General features: G+C 42.7%; 1 protein-coding gene across 1 annotated transcript in view; it reads left to right on the plus strand.

Annotated features, from left to right (window-relative positions):
• The window catches only part of JMJD4 (jumonji domain containing 4), a 159,810-nt gene that overhangs the window by 67,405 nt on the left and 76,067 nt on the right, over positions 1-16,338 (plus strand). The window contains exon 3 of the mRNA XM_086941071.1: positions 16,090-16,215. Within this exon, the coding sequence (XP_086797197.1) occupies positions 16,090-16,215 (126 nt within the window). The remainder of the gene's footprint in view (positions 1-16,089; positions 16,216-16,338) is intronic.

Genomic DNA, 16,338 nt, shown 5'->3' on the forward strand with positions numbered 1-16,338 from the left:
TTTTAATTTTTTTCCCTTGATATGAATTCATATAAATATTATTATTCAACAAGAAACCTTTTTTGAATTAATAGGTAGTACATAGGTTTGAGAAAATTCATAAAGAGCACAAAATAATCATAAAAACAGCAGCAAATTAGCAGGTCCCCTGAAAAGCAATCATGCACCACAACTCACTCACGTGCTAACAATCATTCTACATTCATACCACATACAAAAATGGAGAAGGAACTGGATTCCAAATAGCAAGATGACTATGCTAATGTGGTCCAAGGGCAACAGGGTGTAATTGTAGGCCCCTGTAGCGGGTCTACGCGCGTTTCGGTGGACAAGCCACCTTCATCAGGACCTTCTTGACCAAAAAAGTGAAGATATCAGGGGATCAAACAAGAGGAGTTTTGGCCTAAAAAAGAAAAAGAAATGTATAAATCTCTGTCACTAGCACATACGCCAAAAAAACTATGTACAAGAAAGCATTAATACATTCACTGTTGGGTTAAAACCCAGGGCTCATCACTATAGTTAACGAATGAATCTACAAGATGGGGTAACAAGCAAGGGAGCCTAGTCATGTATACGCAAGAAATGCTGACACTGGATAACTAATTAATATGGGAAATCAAGTAAGCAGAGAGATTCCCATATTGCATAAGTTGATACTACATTTAAAGGCATATCCAGTCATATGACAGTACTTACGGGTAAAAAGGATCAGCTATCATTAGATCGAGTTTTCTTTAAGAGTTAGAAGCTAAGGTCACATAAGTTGCACCATATCTGTGGGGGAACCAATGTCGGAGGTTAGGGTAGGTAAGAAAAAAGAGGGAAGAAAAAAGAGACTGGTTTGAATGTATGCGTTGTCCTTGTTTCATAGGCTTACCCATAATGTCAAATCCGATGTATTAGATGACCCTCAAGGCTTCATATTAATGTCTTGGATACCAATTACTGATTTGGAAGCTACAAAAGAAATATGTGATAGCCCATGTCACAGTCAATCTAAAAAAGGTAAACCTCAATACTGTAAGACGGCTAGACCCCTTCTGGTAAATGTATAGTGGAACATACCGGGATGGGCGAGTTATTGACGTTTCGGTGGGAATTCTGGGAGAATACTACTATCTCATAAAATCAAGGAGAGGGTTCCAGTCCTCGTAGAGGGTTAACTTCTGAATAAATTCAATCTCTGATGACAAAAAGAGAGATACCGAAGATCTCTTTGCCTTTTTTCGTAAAATTAGGCTTAACAAATTCTTCCATGACCGAACACCCTGTGAGGAAGCAGAAAATCTATCGGGCTGTAAACCAGCATCAACATTCACACCGACCCTGGATATGGTAGGTGCGGAGGTACGCATCTTTGAACAGAGCGTCCTCCAAGATGTTGCAAAAGTCATTAAAAACACATATTCCCCTCCATCAAATCTCTCTCATTCGGAAAGAAACTCCTTGAATGAGCTTAAAACCAATTCCTCCATAGTCATCAAACCTTGTGATAAAGGTGGAGGCATCACGGTATTTGACAGATCTAAGTATGACGACAAAATGTTAGAAATGCTAGCTGTGACCGAGCATTACAGACCTGCCCAACGGAAAGAACTAGATCGCTTGAATAAACACATTCAAGAAATTACTCAAGTGGCCTTCACAGATGGTTTTATTTGTGAAGATGAGTTTGTCTTTCTCAATAAAACCACCCCTACCACTTCTGTTTTGTATGGTCTCCCGAAGACACACAAATCAGAAAATGATCCACCCATGCGTCCTATTATTTCGACCATTGGCTCATGCACTGAGCCACTGTCCAAATATGTGGATAGATTTTTGTGTCCTTTAACCCAGAAATATGCCTCGTATATCCGCGACACCGGGGATATTATTAACAAAATAGAAGGCCTACCATTCAACCCCGATACAGACATCTTGGTGACGCTCGACATTGAGGCGCTTTACACCAATATCCCTCAGTGTCGAGTGTTACAGGCTGTGTCCACCCTTCTCAGGAGATATCCATCTAACCGCCCTGATGCCTTCATTCTCCAGTGCTTGGAGATTGTTCTCATGAATAACTACTTTGAATACAATGGGAAAATCTATAAGCAGATTAAGGGGACATCTATGGGGGCTTCTTGTGCCCCCAGTGTGGCTAATACCTTCATGGGGGAGTGGGAACTGAAAAATATTTTCAATGAACTGGCACCCTTTTTTGAGAATATTTTTGTTTGGAAGCGCTTTATTGACGATATTTTTTTTATTTGGAAAGGGTCGGAAGAGGAACTGCAGATCTTCTACCTTTGGCTTAATGCCAGTGATACTAATCTGAAGTTCACGATAAATCTGAGCACTCAGAAGGTAGATTTTTTAGATATCAGCATCTCAGGCACTAACGGTCAGCTATCGGTCAGCCTCTTCAGGAAAAGTACTGCCAAAAATACTATTCTGGAATTTGGAAGCTTCCACCCCAATTGCCAAAGGGAATCTATACCTTTCGGCGAATTTCTGCGGATTCGCCGCAATTGTACAGATATCAGTTCATTCCACCGACACGGAGATGCTCTTAAAGAACGGCTACTTAAAAGAGGCTACCCACATCGTTTAGTACGACAAGCCTATAAAAGGGCCAAATATTTTAATAGATCTGCACTCCTACAGGGCAAACCCCAGAACAAACACGACCGGATCACTTGTGTGATTAATCATTCCACCCTGAATCACAAACTGAGGAATATCATAAATAAAAATTGGAAAATCTTGAACATGGATGAAAGTAGCTCTCCACTCCCCCTTCCCATGTTAGCCTATAGAAGAAATAAAAACCTAAGGGACATGCTTGTCCATGCGAGACCCCAGACCAGAAATGCTTACTTCAATAACCAGCTCTCTATCACTGGCCTTCCAGCGGTTTTAGGTAACCACAGGTGTGGCGGCTGCCACGCCTGCGACTCAGCTCTTACTTCTGATACGGTCACCTACAATGAAAAAACGATTAAACTACGCTATCTTACCAACTGCCGTAGTAGCAATATTGTATACATCTTATTCTGTGACTGTGGCTTAGCCTATGTTGGCGAAACAGGACGCGAGTTTCGCGTCCGTTTCAGCGAACATAAGTCCGCTATTAGGACTAAGAAACTCTCAGCCCCACTAGTAGAACACTGCATTGAGAAGTCGCACAAGGAGGATGAGATCAGATGGTCCATCCTGGAAAAGATCACTCCCAAATTGGGTCAGCCCATGGAAAACACGCGTAAAAAACGCGAAACTTTCTGGATCTTTCATTTGGACAGTGTCAAGCGGGGACTAAACGAAGAGCTATCTTGGTATGTCACTAAGTAAAGAATCTGTGTATTTTTTGCCCCTTTCCTCCCTTTTCCTTTCCCCCCCCCCCCCCCCGGCCCCCCCCTGTATCACAGTATCTGTGCCATTATACTATCTTCTCCGGGCTAGCTTCCCGCGATCCAGTCCATATGAGTGTGTCCAGCCTTCTGACGACCACTCATACATGGCCCCTTTCTTCAGACTTTGACATAAAGTCTTATTGTCTAGTCAGCATTATTTCGTTACTCTACATTACTGGATTATGACGAGATTTTGGTTGAGCCACCAATCTAAAACACATCTTGCCAAGGCAATCCGATTTTAGACATAACCTCATAGACATGACCCCCTTTTCCAATGCACCTTGGGAACAACCTATTACTGTCCAGCTATGTTATTTTTTGAGCCCGTTTTTACTCGACACTCATAATATGGCCGCCGCAATGCAGTCCATCATCTATTACTATGCCGCTAAGCTCTCGCGTCCCATTTTTTTCGCCGCTTCCGCGTTATCTGTGTTTTTAATTCGGGAGAGTATAAGAGTAGGCGGACGCCAACACTAGTCTACGGAGGGTCCCGGAAACGCGGAGAGACTTGGACGCTACGAAGCCGGACACTAAGGTAAGTTCGACAGAAAACTGTTTTACTCAGAGGAGTATAGAGCAGTTTCCCCCGTAGACCCTTAGATGTAACTCTCCTCACGCCGCAGTATTGCCGACTTTTACAGCGGGCATCACCCTTCGCTTTATTTACACTCATGGAATGTGGACCCCTTATATCTATCATCCATCACTAGTAGTCTGCCTGATATTTTTCGGCGCATGCGCAACTTGTTCTTTTTTACCGACATGCCCGTGTAATCTTACTTACATCTATGCCCGAGTACTATACTATATGCACTCTACTTTTGTCTTACAGGGCCGGGGCTAGCCAGCTTCAATTACTTGTTGGATTAACTGTCCACTTGTTGTAATCCACCGTTACTAAAAAGTAAGTCACCATGTAACCTCTCTGGTCCCTCCACGTCTTTAATATATCGACAATGCTTAGGGTCCCCTTTAACAACCGTGCTGGTATCTCTCTTTTTGTCATCAGAGATTGAATTTATTCAGAAGTTAACCCTCTACGAGGACTGGAACCCTCTCCTTGATTTTATGAGATAGTAGTATTCTCCCAGAATTCCCACCGAAACGTCAATAACTCGCCCATCCCGGTATGTTCCACTATACATTTACCAGAAGGGGTCTAGCCGTCTTACAGTATTGAGGTTTACCTTTTTTAGATTGACTGTGACATGGGCTATCACATATTTCTTTTGTAGCTTCCAAATCAGTAATTGGTATCCAAGACATTAATATGAAGCCTTGAGGGTCATCTAATACATCGGATTTGACATTATGGGTAAGCCTATGAAACAAGGACAACGCATACATTCAAACCAGTCTCTTTTTTCTTCCCTCTTTTTTCTTACCTACCCTAACCTCCGACATTGGTTCCCCCACAGATATGGTGCAACTTATGTGACCTTAGCTTCTAACTCTTAAAGAAAACTCGATCTAATGATAGCTGATCCTTTTTACCCGTAAGTACTGTCATATGACTGGATATGCCTTTAAATGTAGTATCAACTTATGCAATATGGGAATCTCTCTGCTTACTTGATTTCCCATATTAATTAGTTATCCAGTGTCAGCATTTCTTGCGTATACATGACTAGGCTCCCTTGCTTGTTACCCCATCTTGTAGATTCATTCGTTAACTATAGTGATGAGCCCTGGGTTTTAACCCAACAGTGAATGTATTAATGCTTTCTTGTACATAGTTTTTTTGGCGTATGTGCTAGTGACAGAGATTTATACATTTCTTTTTCTTTTTTAGGCCAAAACTCCTCTTGTTTGATCCCCTGATATCTTCACTTTTTTGGTCAAGAAGGTCCTGATGAAGGTGGCTTGTCCACCGAAACGCGCGTAGACCCGCTACAGGGGCCAACAATTACACCCTGTTGCCCTTGGACCACATTAGCATAGTCATCTTGCTATTTGGAATCCAGTTCCTTCTCCATTTTTGTATGTGGTATGAATGTAGAATGATTGTTAGCACGTGAGTGAGTTGTGGTGCATGATTGCTTTTCAGGGGACCTGCTAATTTGCTGCTGTTTTTATGATTATTTTGTGCTCTTTATGAATTTTCTCAAACCTATGTACTACCTATTAATTCAAAAAAGGTTTCTTGTTGAATAATAATATTTATATGAATTCATATCAAGGGAAAAAAATTAAAAAAAGAATAAATAAATATTTTTCTAAATGAACTTTGTTTGCACTTTATCTTCTTCTGTCACTGCCCCTTGTGATTATTTAGAGATGTATACACATTATTGAATGATACGGCCACTGTAGGAACACCCCTCTTGCTTTGTGTTTTCTTGCTCCCCTCGGTTCCAGGGCCATAAATTATATTTTTGAGGGGGTCCCATTGCTCATGTTTAATTTAGAGGCCAAGCCTGCAACGTTCCAGCTTAGCACATGCAGGTTTGAGTCATGTGGTTCTTGGATGTCATGCCCCAAGGAATTGGACAGGGAACTAATGGGGGCGGGTTCAGCTAACGTTGGAATGAGCATCAGTTAGTCCAGGCTGTCTAAGCCACACGGGGTGGAAAACCTGTTATGCATTGTATGCGGGGGATGGCAAAGATGTTTGGCTCCGTGGTTGGTTTATAGAAAAAACCTAGGGGCAGTGACCAGATGAGGGTTGGAATGATATTGTTAAGCTCCTGTGTCATCAGAATCGATCTTACTAGTGACGGTCGTCAAAAGTTAATGACAACAGAGTCTCCCTCAATGTTCTTTAATGAGGGTCCAACCCACCCAACCCTGCGCACCATTATGATATCTCTAATGTTTGCCACCCTAAACTCTTTGTGTTTAACAAGCCAGTCAGCGCTTTTGTTTCACAATTGATTCTTTCAGTCTGGTTTCTTCTCAGAGGGAAAACGCCTGCTAAGATTAGGACATAGGGACATGCAGCTGGTGGTAAGCTAAGAACTTCTCTACTGGCCTCAGCAGACGTTCCCCTATCATGGATTTTGATAGCGGTCATTGTGCTTTGAGTGCTACACCCTGAAGTGGCTTTATTTATGGGATTTACGGTGGCAACATAATTAGCTGGATGGATATGAGTGTTTGGGTGGCCTGTAGATGATGGTTTATTCTGAGCAGGAATGGCTTTAGGTAGAGGACATTCCTTTGCTTTTTTACACATAACACAGGCACTATTAGGGAGGGGGGCATAGGTGTAGAGGTTTGCCGTTGATTTCACTGCACTAGGTGATTGCGCATTGGAGACCCCCTGTTTGGTGGTTGATTTAAAGATATTAGTATGTGTATTTAACTTATTTCCCAATGACTCCAAACGATCTAAACGTTTCCAAAGGGCAGTGAAATTCTTGTCCACAAGGTCTCTAATCAAGTCAAGTCAAATGATCTTTATTCGGAATTAATACATCCATAAAAGTACACACAGGTTGAAACACAATAAAATCTGATAAAAACACACATTAAACTATTATAATAAAAACAACCTTTTCCAATGGAGTTGAAGCGACATGTGTATCAAAAAGTGCAAAGTGCATAGTACAAAAGTTCATAATATACGGGTATTTTGATTACAGCTTACAATTTATGTTTTTCACATAAAGTGATCATTTGCGTCCAGCCATGCATCTAGAGAAAACTATGTGCAAAATATATCATGTTATACAAAGTGCAAATGTGCAGTGAAAAACAAAATACTGTTGTTCGTCAGGCATATTCCATACTCGCCCTTGATCTCACGCTGGCTTTAAGAAAACAACTCACAATAAATATCACCTCATCTGTGGGCAACATTTGTAAAGTTCTCATTGCCTGGGTAAAGTCCCGAAGGTCATATTTGCGGAAGTACGGCATTAAGTATTGGCGAGTATAAAGTTTATAGAAACCACAAAAGAAGAAATAATGTATCAAGCTTTGTTTACCTCCCTCAGAGCAGGGACAATCCAACTGTTCTATGTTTTTATTATAGCCGAGGGGGAAGCTTAATAGGTTTACAACAATTCCATCCCGAAGTCGGAACAGAAGGCTCCGATTCCATCTTCCTATTGTTAGTGACAGATATCTTCGAGGTGTATTTGGATTATCATTGCCAGATTCAGCATAGGACAAGTATTTGGTAACTGCGGATTTAGGAAATTCAGATCTTATCCGCTCCTCCTTATATAAAGCAAGCAGTGCCCGTTGGACAATGTTCTTGTGGGCGTGAACAATAGTGTTAGGGGAGCTAAACAAAGAGCCCTGGCCCACGCTCAACAGACTATTCTCAACGGCTTTTAACCAGGGTACAGAGTGAGATCTTTCGCTTTGTAAGCAGTCAGATATTATGCTGCAGGTTAGATGTGCCGTTGGGTTTAGCCATATTTTTAACCAGAAGAGAGCGGGCCTAGATCGAATAAAATCCTCAACATACAATAGCTTAAGCTCTTTATGACAGATAAATGTAGGGGCGCAAGGAACGCCCCCCAGAACCTTCCTGCAAAATCTGTTTTCCTCTATCTGGACTGGCGTACTATTGGAATAGCCCCACACTTCTGCTCCATAAGTCCCCGTTGGTTGACATTGAGTACGGTAGATGTTTAACAGAGGGGTAGTAACGTCAGCCTGTTTGGGTTGTCGGAGAGATAGGATCGATTTAATGGATTTACCAATTTTATTTCTTGCATAAGCAACATGTGGCTGCCACGAACCTGTATTGGAAAATAACAACCCTAAGTAAGGAAAAGTGCTTGTGCATTTTAGGATGTTTTCATCTGACTTAATTGAGATGATGTTATATTTTTTGGGTCCACAATTCATAATGAATGATTTTTTTAAATTAGTGTTAAGACCCAAATCAGACATAAAAACAACAAACCCAGAAATTAAGGTACGCAAAGCGTTAGGTGTACGCCCCATTAATACTGCGTCATCCGCATACAGCAGGGCAGTAATGGGGGTGCCATTTATGATTGGAACATCCTTAGTGATCTTACTCAAGCTGCTGCTCAACCCATTAATATATAGAATAAAAAGCAGTGGGGCGAGTACGCAGCCCTGTCTAACTCCCCTGCCGATTAAAATATCATTTGAGACTTCGCCCTCATTGTTAATATGTACTCTGGCCTTTAAGTCCCTGTGTAAATAAGAAAGAAAATACACCAAAGAATCATCCAAACCATAATTAAGCAAAAGTGACCACAGACTAGAACGATTAACGAAATCAAATGCTGAACTTAAATCCATGAATCCTAGGTACAACGGGGATTTTTTTTACAATAGTGTACTTAGCCATGATCAGATTCAAATTTAGACATTGTTTAATGGTGCCCACATGACTTCTAAAACCAAGTTGACTGCAATGTAAAACATTATTATCCTCTGCCCAATTCCTAATCCTTTTAAAAATTACCCTCCCAAGGACCTTTAATGTGTTGTCAATCAGTGATATCGGGCGATAACAGGCAGGGTCCATTCTGTCGCCTTTTTTGAATATAGGTACGATAACACTATTTGACCATGATTCAGGAATTGAACTATCAGATAAGTTGTTAAATAGATTGCATAGTAAGGGGGCCCAAAAGTTGATTTCGGATTTGATTTGATCTATCGAGAGACCATCCGGGCCGGGTGCTTTATTACTCGCACTTTCAACTATGGCATCCTCGACCTCGGATAGTAAAATGTTCAGGGGTCCAGCAGTCTTGGGTAGGTCGACGATATCTGGGGGGAGCCCTGATGTAGCATAGATTTTAGAGAAGTGCTCCACCCACACCTCTCCAGTTATATTACAATTAATTGGTTTGATATTTGAACCAAAGGATCTCAGAGACTTGACCTCTCTCCAGAAACCCGTAGTATCTTTTAATGTCGCAGTGCGAGCAAGAGATTCCCAATGATCTATCACTAGGGCCTCAGATCGAATACGTAGCATAGTTTTATACTTCGATCTTAGGTCTCTTACGAGTAACGGGTCCCTTGGTTTGGTTTTTAGAGCCTCCCTCAGTTCTCTGTTAGCCCTAGAACATGAAGAATCCAACCAATGGGGGCCATGATCTTTGTTGGGCCGAGCTGGTTTCGAGGATTCTCTTTTAATAGCCAAACAGAGATTTCTAAAGGAAACAACCACATCATGGCCTGATCTATCATGAGACAGACAATTCTCAATTAACGTTGGGTGTTTATTAATGACTCTTGCTAAGATGTCTTTATTGTCGACCCCTTTCCATATCAGTCTTAATCTCTCAGTAGATACTACCAGATTTTGTACCCCGGTTTCTACTCTCGACACATCCTTTGTGTTCTGTGAATTTTTTAGGTGTATTCTAAGTGGGTAGTGATCACTATACACAGAACAGATGACCTCCGCTTTTAAAATTATACCACTTAGTGAAGGAGAAATAAACATATAGTCTATTGTAGAAGCACAACCCTGACCAATATATGTGGGTGTCAACATATTGTTTACTCCTATGCCCGCAATTTCCATGGCATTCATTAAATCATGGGAGGCTAAGTAATCTCTCAATTCCTCACCATTTCTACAAGGTGGGTTGTTACGGTACATATGGGCGTTAAAATCTCCTCCTATACAAATGCCGTCAAAGGTCCCGTGCTTCTGCCCCTCTATAATTTCATCAATAAAATTAAATAAAATCAAAAAATTATTATTAGGGCGGGTCACAAAATCATTATTATAAAAATTAATTAAACATAGTTTCAACCTATTAGTGTATTTTACGGCCATAAAACATTTACCCTGAGTAGGGATCAATTTAGTTTGTACCCCGGTTTTTATTTTAGCCCAGATGGATAGGCCCCCCTAGGGCGTCCCATAGATGAAGCGGATGCCGTTAAATTGTAGCAGCTGAAGCCCTCCAGTGTGGGCATGGTCGTGCACCAAGTCTCTTGTAGCATCAGTATATCACAGTTTATAGAGACCCAATCTGACCACTCTTTAATTTTCAATTTCAAACTAAGACCCGCTATGTTCCAGCTTACAAGAGATAGTTCAGAGTCCTGGACAATAGTTCTTTGGTTTAAAGATTGTTGTCTGACTACAGTTGGCGGGGGAAGTAGTGAAAAGTCCGATGGTTCAAGATTGAGTACCAAAGAAAGTTCATCTATACTCATGGTGTCCGGGTTGGTCACTGATGGTCAGTCTAACATGTCCAAATCCGATAAAGGTGCAAACCTGTTAAACATCTTAAGAGGGAAGGGAGCTGGCTGGAATTGCATTAATGGTGGTCTATAGAAAAAGCTTAGAGGCAGTAAGGTTGCAACAGTGGAGATACCAGAGCAGTTGTTGTTTCTATTAAGTAAGAATCTTACAGTACCCAGATTTTTTAAATTAAGAACTATACAATCACCTTCTTTGTCCTTAAATAACGGCCCAACCCAAGACACCCTACGAGCTGATAAGATCTCTCTAGAGATATCATATCCGACCCCTTTGTGCTTGATTAGCCAATCAATACATTTATTACGTAGTTGGACCCATGATTCCCCCTGTTCCTCCCGCAGTGGTGGTACACCTGCTAGGACCAGGACAAAGGGGCAGGCATCAGGTGGTAGATGCAGGGCAGGCCCTTGGTGTTTAAATGGCCTGCCATTCCCAGATTGCCCCGTGCCCTTGTTGTTATCGGAGGTTGACCTCATTGCTATAGTTGGCTGGGTAGAACCTTTGTTCTGGTTAGTGATGTTTAAATTAACAGTAGCAGGAGGAGCTGCTTTTGGGGATACGGGCGGGGATACGGGTTTGGGTGGTGGGTTTGATTTTGCCGAGTTGTTCCGGCTATTGGTGTGTCTGGGTTGGGTAGTAGATGGTACAGTAGGTGGTTGTGGTCCGGGGTTACTAAGGCCCCCGACTAATTTAGGGGAAACTTCAGGCTTTCCATGCGATAGGGTGTTACTAACAGACTCAAGCTCTTTCAACAGGCGATCTGCCCTAATTTGATCCAGGGTGACAGTCCCCTTTATTTTTACCTCTTCATTTTTTTACCAGGTTTTCTAATCTGTCAAGTCTTTTAAAAACATTATTAAACTGTTTGATCATTTGCTTCTCTAAACGATTAAAAATTGTATCAACTATGGTTTCTATAAGATTTCCATTTTGTTTAGATATGGTATTGTTATCTCCCATTAATGTAGTTTGTGTCCATATCGTATTAGAGTTCCCCCTTGGGTTACTAGTAGTTGCGGTGGGAATGTCATCCGCATCCACTGAGTCTTTATCGTCAATGTGAATAGTTTGTGCCCCAGAGGATTTTTGTTTATTCCACAAGCTCTGTGGCGTGGGTTGACTCTTGTTAATTAACGGTTGTTTTCTTTTGTTTGCGCTTGGCTTGGCTGTACCTCTTTTACGCTTTTACCCTCCCAGTTTGTTGTTTGCTTCCAAAGTCCCAGTAGCAATTACATCTTCCTGAGAGGCAATTGTTATTGTGGAGGCCGCCTCTGCCAACAGAGGCTTCCGGAATGTGGGTGCCAATGCAGGTTTTGTGATTACAACAGTTGGCGATAGAGGAATTCTTGGGCTTATTAGCGAGGATGTTGGCTGTGTAATGTTGTTGGTACAGCTCAGAGACATTCTTCTTTCTGTATCAGCGATTTCGTTGGTAACCAGGTTAAGGGCATTTTCAAGTAGGGACTCAAATGTGGGAGGGGGAAATGGGAAATCGTCCTGGGCGACAACTTTATCTACTGACTCCATGATAACGGGTATTAAACTCACCACAGTCACAATGTTGTTAGAGGGGTGGCCCGCCCGACCACTGTAGTCCACTGACGGCCACAGACGGCCCGCCCTCTGCCCGGGCTCCGCCCGGCGCTGCCCGCGCGCGTCCCGCGGGGCGGGAGGAGCTCCTCGTTGTTATAGCGCCAGCCGGCGCTGCAGGAGCATCACGGGAGCGCCGTGTATCCGGGGCTGCTGGGGGATGTAGTCCCTGGCCTCCGGCGGTGAAGATGAGCTGGCCGTTTCCCTCACGGCGGAATGCCTCGACACGCTGGCCGTTTCCCTCACGGCAGACAGGCAGAGTGAGTTGTTCAAAGCCCCCACCGCCCCGCTAGAGCTCTGCGTTGTTATAGCGCCAGCCGGCGCTGCAGGAGCGTCACGGGAGCGCCGTGGGTCCGGGGCTGCTGGGGGATGTAGTCCCTGGCCTCCGGCGGTGAAGATAAGCTGGCCGTTTCCCTCACGGCGGAATGCCTCGACACGCTGGCCGTTTCCCTCACGACAGACAGGCAGAGTGAGTTGTTCAAAGCCCCCACCGCCCCGCTAGAGCTCCGCGTTGTTATAGCGCCAGCCGGCGCTGCAGGAGCGTCACGGGAGCGCCGTGGGTCCGGGGCTGCTGGGGGATGTAGTCCCTGGCCTCCGGCGGTGAAGATGAGCTGGCCGTTTCCCTCACGGCGGAATGCCTCGACACGCTGGCCGTTTCCCTCACGGCAGACAGGCAGAGTGAGTTGTTCAAAGTCTCTAATACGCTCATATACAGTTTCCACTATGATGTTGATTGAAATGTCGCCAGATCTAGGGCGGGTTGGAGGAGCTGCTGTGAGCTCAGTCTGATTAAAGTAGAATGATTTAATGGTTCAAATAAAGTTACATCGACAGTCACTTCAGCAGTCTCCACAATCGCAATCGCTGGGATCGCAGGGGGCACTGTGCCTTGGATCCATGAACTCAGGGCTGTGGGTTGTTGATTTAAACGGGAAGGTTGTTTCCTCTTAGAGCTGGTCGGTTTAGCCAGTTTTCTTTTCCTTTTTGCCCCTGTAATTACAGGGTTCGGGGAGACATGCATGTCTGGTACAATGTTCTTGTTGCAGACCACTACTAGGTGATCCTCGAAGGCTCCATTGCCCCCATCGCCCTGACTACCCTGGTTATGTTTTATGTTGTAGTCGCCCCCTAGATTTGGTGAATGCCTAGTAGTACTGTTGAATGCATTTGGCGTCGGGGGCTAGTACAATCCTCTTCTTCCTCCCCTGCCAGAGGGGTGATCCTTGGAGCCGCCAGTCCCAAGGACAATCGCCTCTCAGTTAGTTCGATCTCATTTTCTACAATATTAACTGCTCTTTCTAGCATGCTGTCTATGGAGGTAGAAGGGCCGAAGCTTGTTATGATTGTACTTTTCCCCATGTCGTGGTATTTCTACAATCGCCTCCACACAGCTTAGAAGTTGGAGCCTCTTAAGGGGGTGGCCCTGCCCAGCCTCTTCCAGTCTCTGATGCGCGCAGATTGTCCGGCCCTTAACCCGGGCGCGGCCCGGGCGAGCCCGCGTGTGGCCCGCATGCGGGAGCCCTGCAGAGTTTTTGAAGCGCCTCCTGGTGTGTGATGCGGGCGTCGGCGGCGATGGCGGGCGCAAGGGAGCCAGGGACCTGGAGTCCTGTCCCGTTCCCCCTCCAAATAGTGGCAGTTCCTAAAATATACCTTCCTTTCTTCCTTATTTACGTTATCTTCGTTTGAGGGGCCCCTTTGCTGGACTGGTTGGGTGCCGACCATGGATGCAGAGACTGGCCAGCTACTGGATCATGCTAGGCCACACTCTTTTAACCTCTATCTTATATATGAAGTATTGGGTCATTATATATTTAAGATATAGGTGCCTATGATGATCCTTCTATATTTAATAATTTTTAGTACAAAATTGTATATTAAATCTGTGGCTCATATATTTATATTTATTCTTCAAGATATTTATGAAATACTGGGCCATTATATATTTAAGATGTGTGTACCTATGCTGATCCCTCTATTAATCATTTTTAGTACAAAATTGTATATGGCACTTTTGGCTAATGTTGCAACATATTTATTCTCCAAGATACATATTTATGTCTTTAATTATATGTCTCTATATTGTATTTGACTATTTGCTTCCCTCTCTGGAAAATAAAAAAAACATAAACTGGAAAAAAAAATCATCACTGGGGGCCATCCTGAGTTTTTGAGCACTATTTCTACTTAGGGGAGAAGGCGCAATTGACACACTTGCAGGCACCTCCCAACTCACGGCCTTCACTACCTGGCCATCACTCTGAGCGTTTCAGCTCATTGGGCGCTAGGCCAGGTCGTGAGGCTTTTCTCGAAGTTCCCTGACCTCTAAACGAGGTGCTGCACAATTTGAATCCTGGGTGTGCAAGGCTAGGTTGCTCCAAAGGCCCGCTTTATAGGAATCCTGCACTGGCAAGATTTACTGTACTAGTGATGAGCTTGCTACAGTCATCAATTTTAAACAAACACATAGTCAGCCAATGTTCTGTAAAATGCCTCATTGCCGCATTTTTTTTGTCAAGGCATAAATTTGTTCCACTAGTGCCAGTTCTAACCCCTTGGTAAAGCTGTGCTGTAAGTAAAAGTAAGGTTTTTAACTTCCCTCAATCTGCCTTGGTAAAGCGCACTCCATCATAACTAATAACTTCCTTAAGAAAGAAAACAATTGTATATTGTTCTAACAGTTACTCCATAGATTGGAATAACTAGTCTAACAATAAACTATGTACGTTTAGCGGCAAACCATGTGATATAATACCTGTCAAGTTACCAAAAAGTAAAAATATACTTATCTGAGAAGGAACAGCTACTAAATGAGGAATATAGCTGTGTGACATAGACATATATACTGAATTGTGATTCCAGAATGGAACTTTTTACTTTGTGAAACATTTAAGTACTTTAAAGCGCTTCATGTGGGGCAGCAATAAAGATGTATGCAGAGTGATAGCCTCCCGTCCTTTAATGAATTCTGTAAATCTTGTTTTTATAAAGTTCATCCAGAGTTGCATAGTTACATAGTTCTTTATCATCATGACTCTGTATTTGGTGGTGAAATTAAAGATCCAGTTATCAAATTATGGTATTCCTGTATACATAAGAGTGATCTATTTGTTGGCTCTCTCCAACCTTACCCAGAATTCTACAATCCGGCAAGCCACAATTACTATTGCCTCCATTTTATGAGTTCTTAGGAATATCACCTGTAACTGTTTAACCACACAGACTAAGCTAGTAGTCTTAGATTGTCATCTGTTTACCTAGGCCTATTTCATTGTGCTACACAGAAGTAGTGTCTATAAGATGAGGCTATCTGCCACTGTGTTCAAACATGAATTTAAAAGTATCAGCTGTCATTACTAGTAAAGATGGGTTTCCAATGTGGCAGATTGTCTACATACATATTGCTCTGCTGGCACAATAAGCAGGCTTACAAAACTGAGAGGATACCATTCATCTTTATCATATACAACAATGGCATTATTCCAGTTCCTTTCTACGCTGAACATATCTTACTCTGTATTGCATCTGCACCACATAGCGCTTGGATTTTTGCTAATTGTTTACAGAGTTGACAAAAATATCCTTTTTTATTCCAGCATTTGTGGGATCATGTCCAGATGATCTCTAGCTGTAGATTCTAGTTTCTGAACACATGTTGTTGGCTTGAGATGGCCTCTAATTTTTTTATTTTTACTTCCCTTTGTAATGTTTTTAGAAGGCAGTTGAAATGCTCAAGGTAGTTTTTTTGTTGGTGATTGCTGAATGACATTTGCTCTCATTTTATTTGTATTCTCTGTCAAGCTGTTGAACATGTGTGAGTGAAGTAGTCAGTGTCCTATGAAGTTTAATGAAAACATGTTTTGAATTGAAGACCTGCATGTGACAGATAACAAGAATGGCTGTTTCTCTTCATTTTCTAAACTAACCATACAGAGCGTTCCCAAACCAGGATGCTTACAGGACACCTGTCTTCTTCACCTCAGATTGGCTGAATGAGTACTGGGATGCCATCGCGGTTGATGATTATCGATTTGTCTATATGGGACCCAAGGGCTCGTGGTAAATGCATTTTTGCTGTTTTTTGGGCTGCTAAAGTTGATTACTTCCAGTACCTTTCTGTATTTACAGCGGCTAAGATTATGAAATAATAGTACTGTGGTAAAGGTCAGATAATATTAAGCA

Source organism: Lissotriton vulgaris, chromosome 10 (genome assembly GCF_964263255.1).
Source record: "Lissotriton vulgaris chromosome 10, aLisVul1.2, whole genome shotgun sequence".
Classification (NCBI taxonomy): domain Eukaryota; kingdom Metazoa; phylum Chordata; class Amphibia; order Caudata; family Salamandridae; genus Lissotriton; species Lissotriton vulgaris.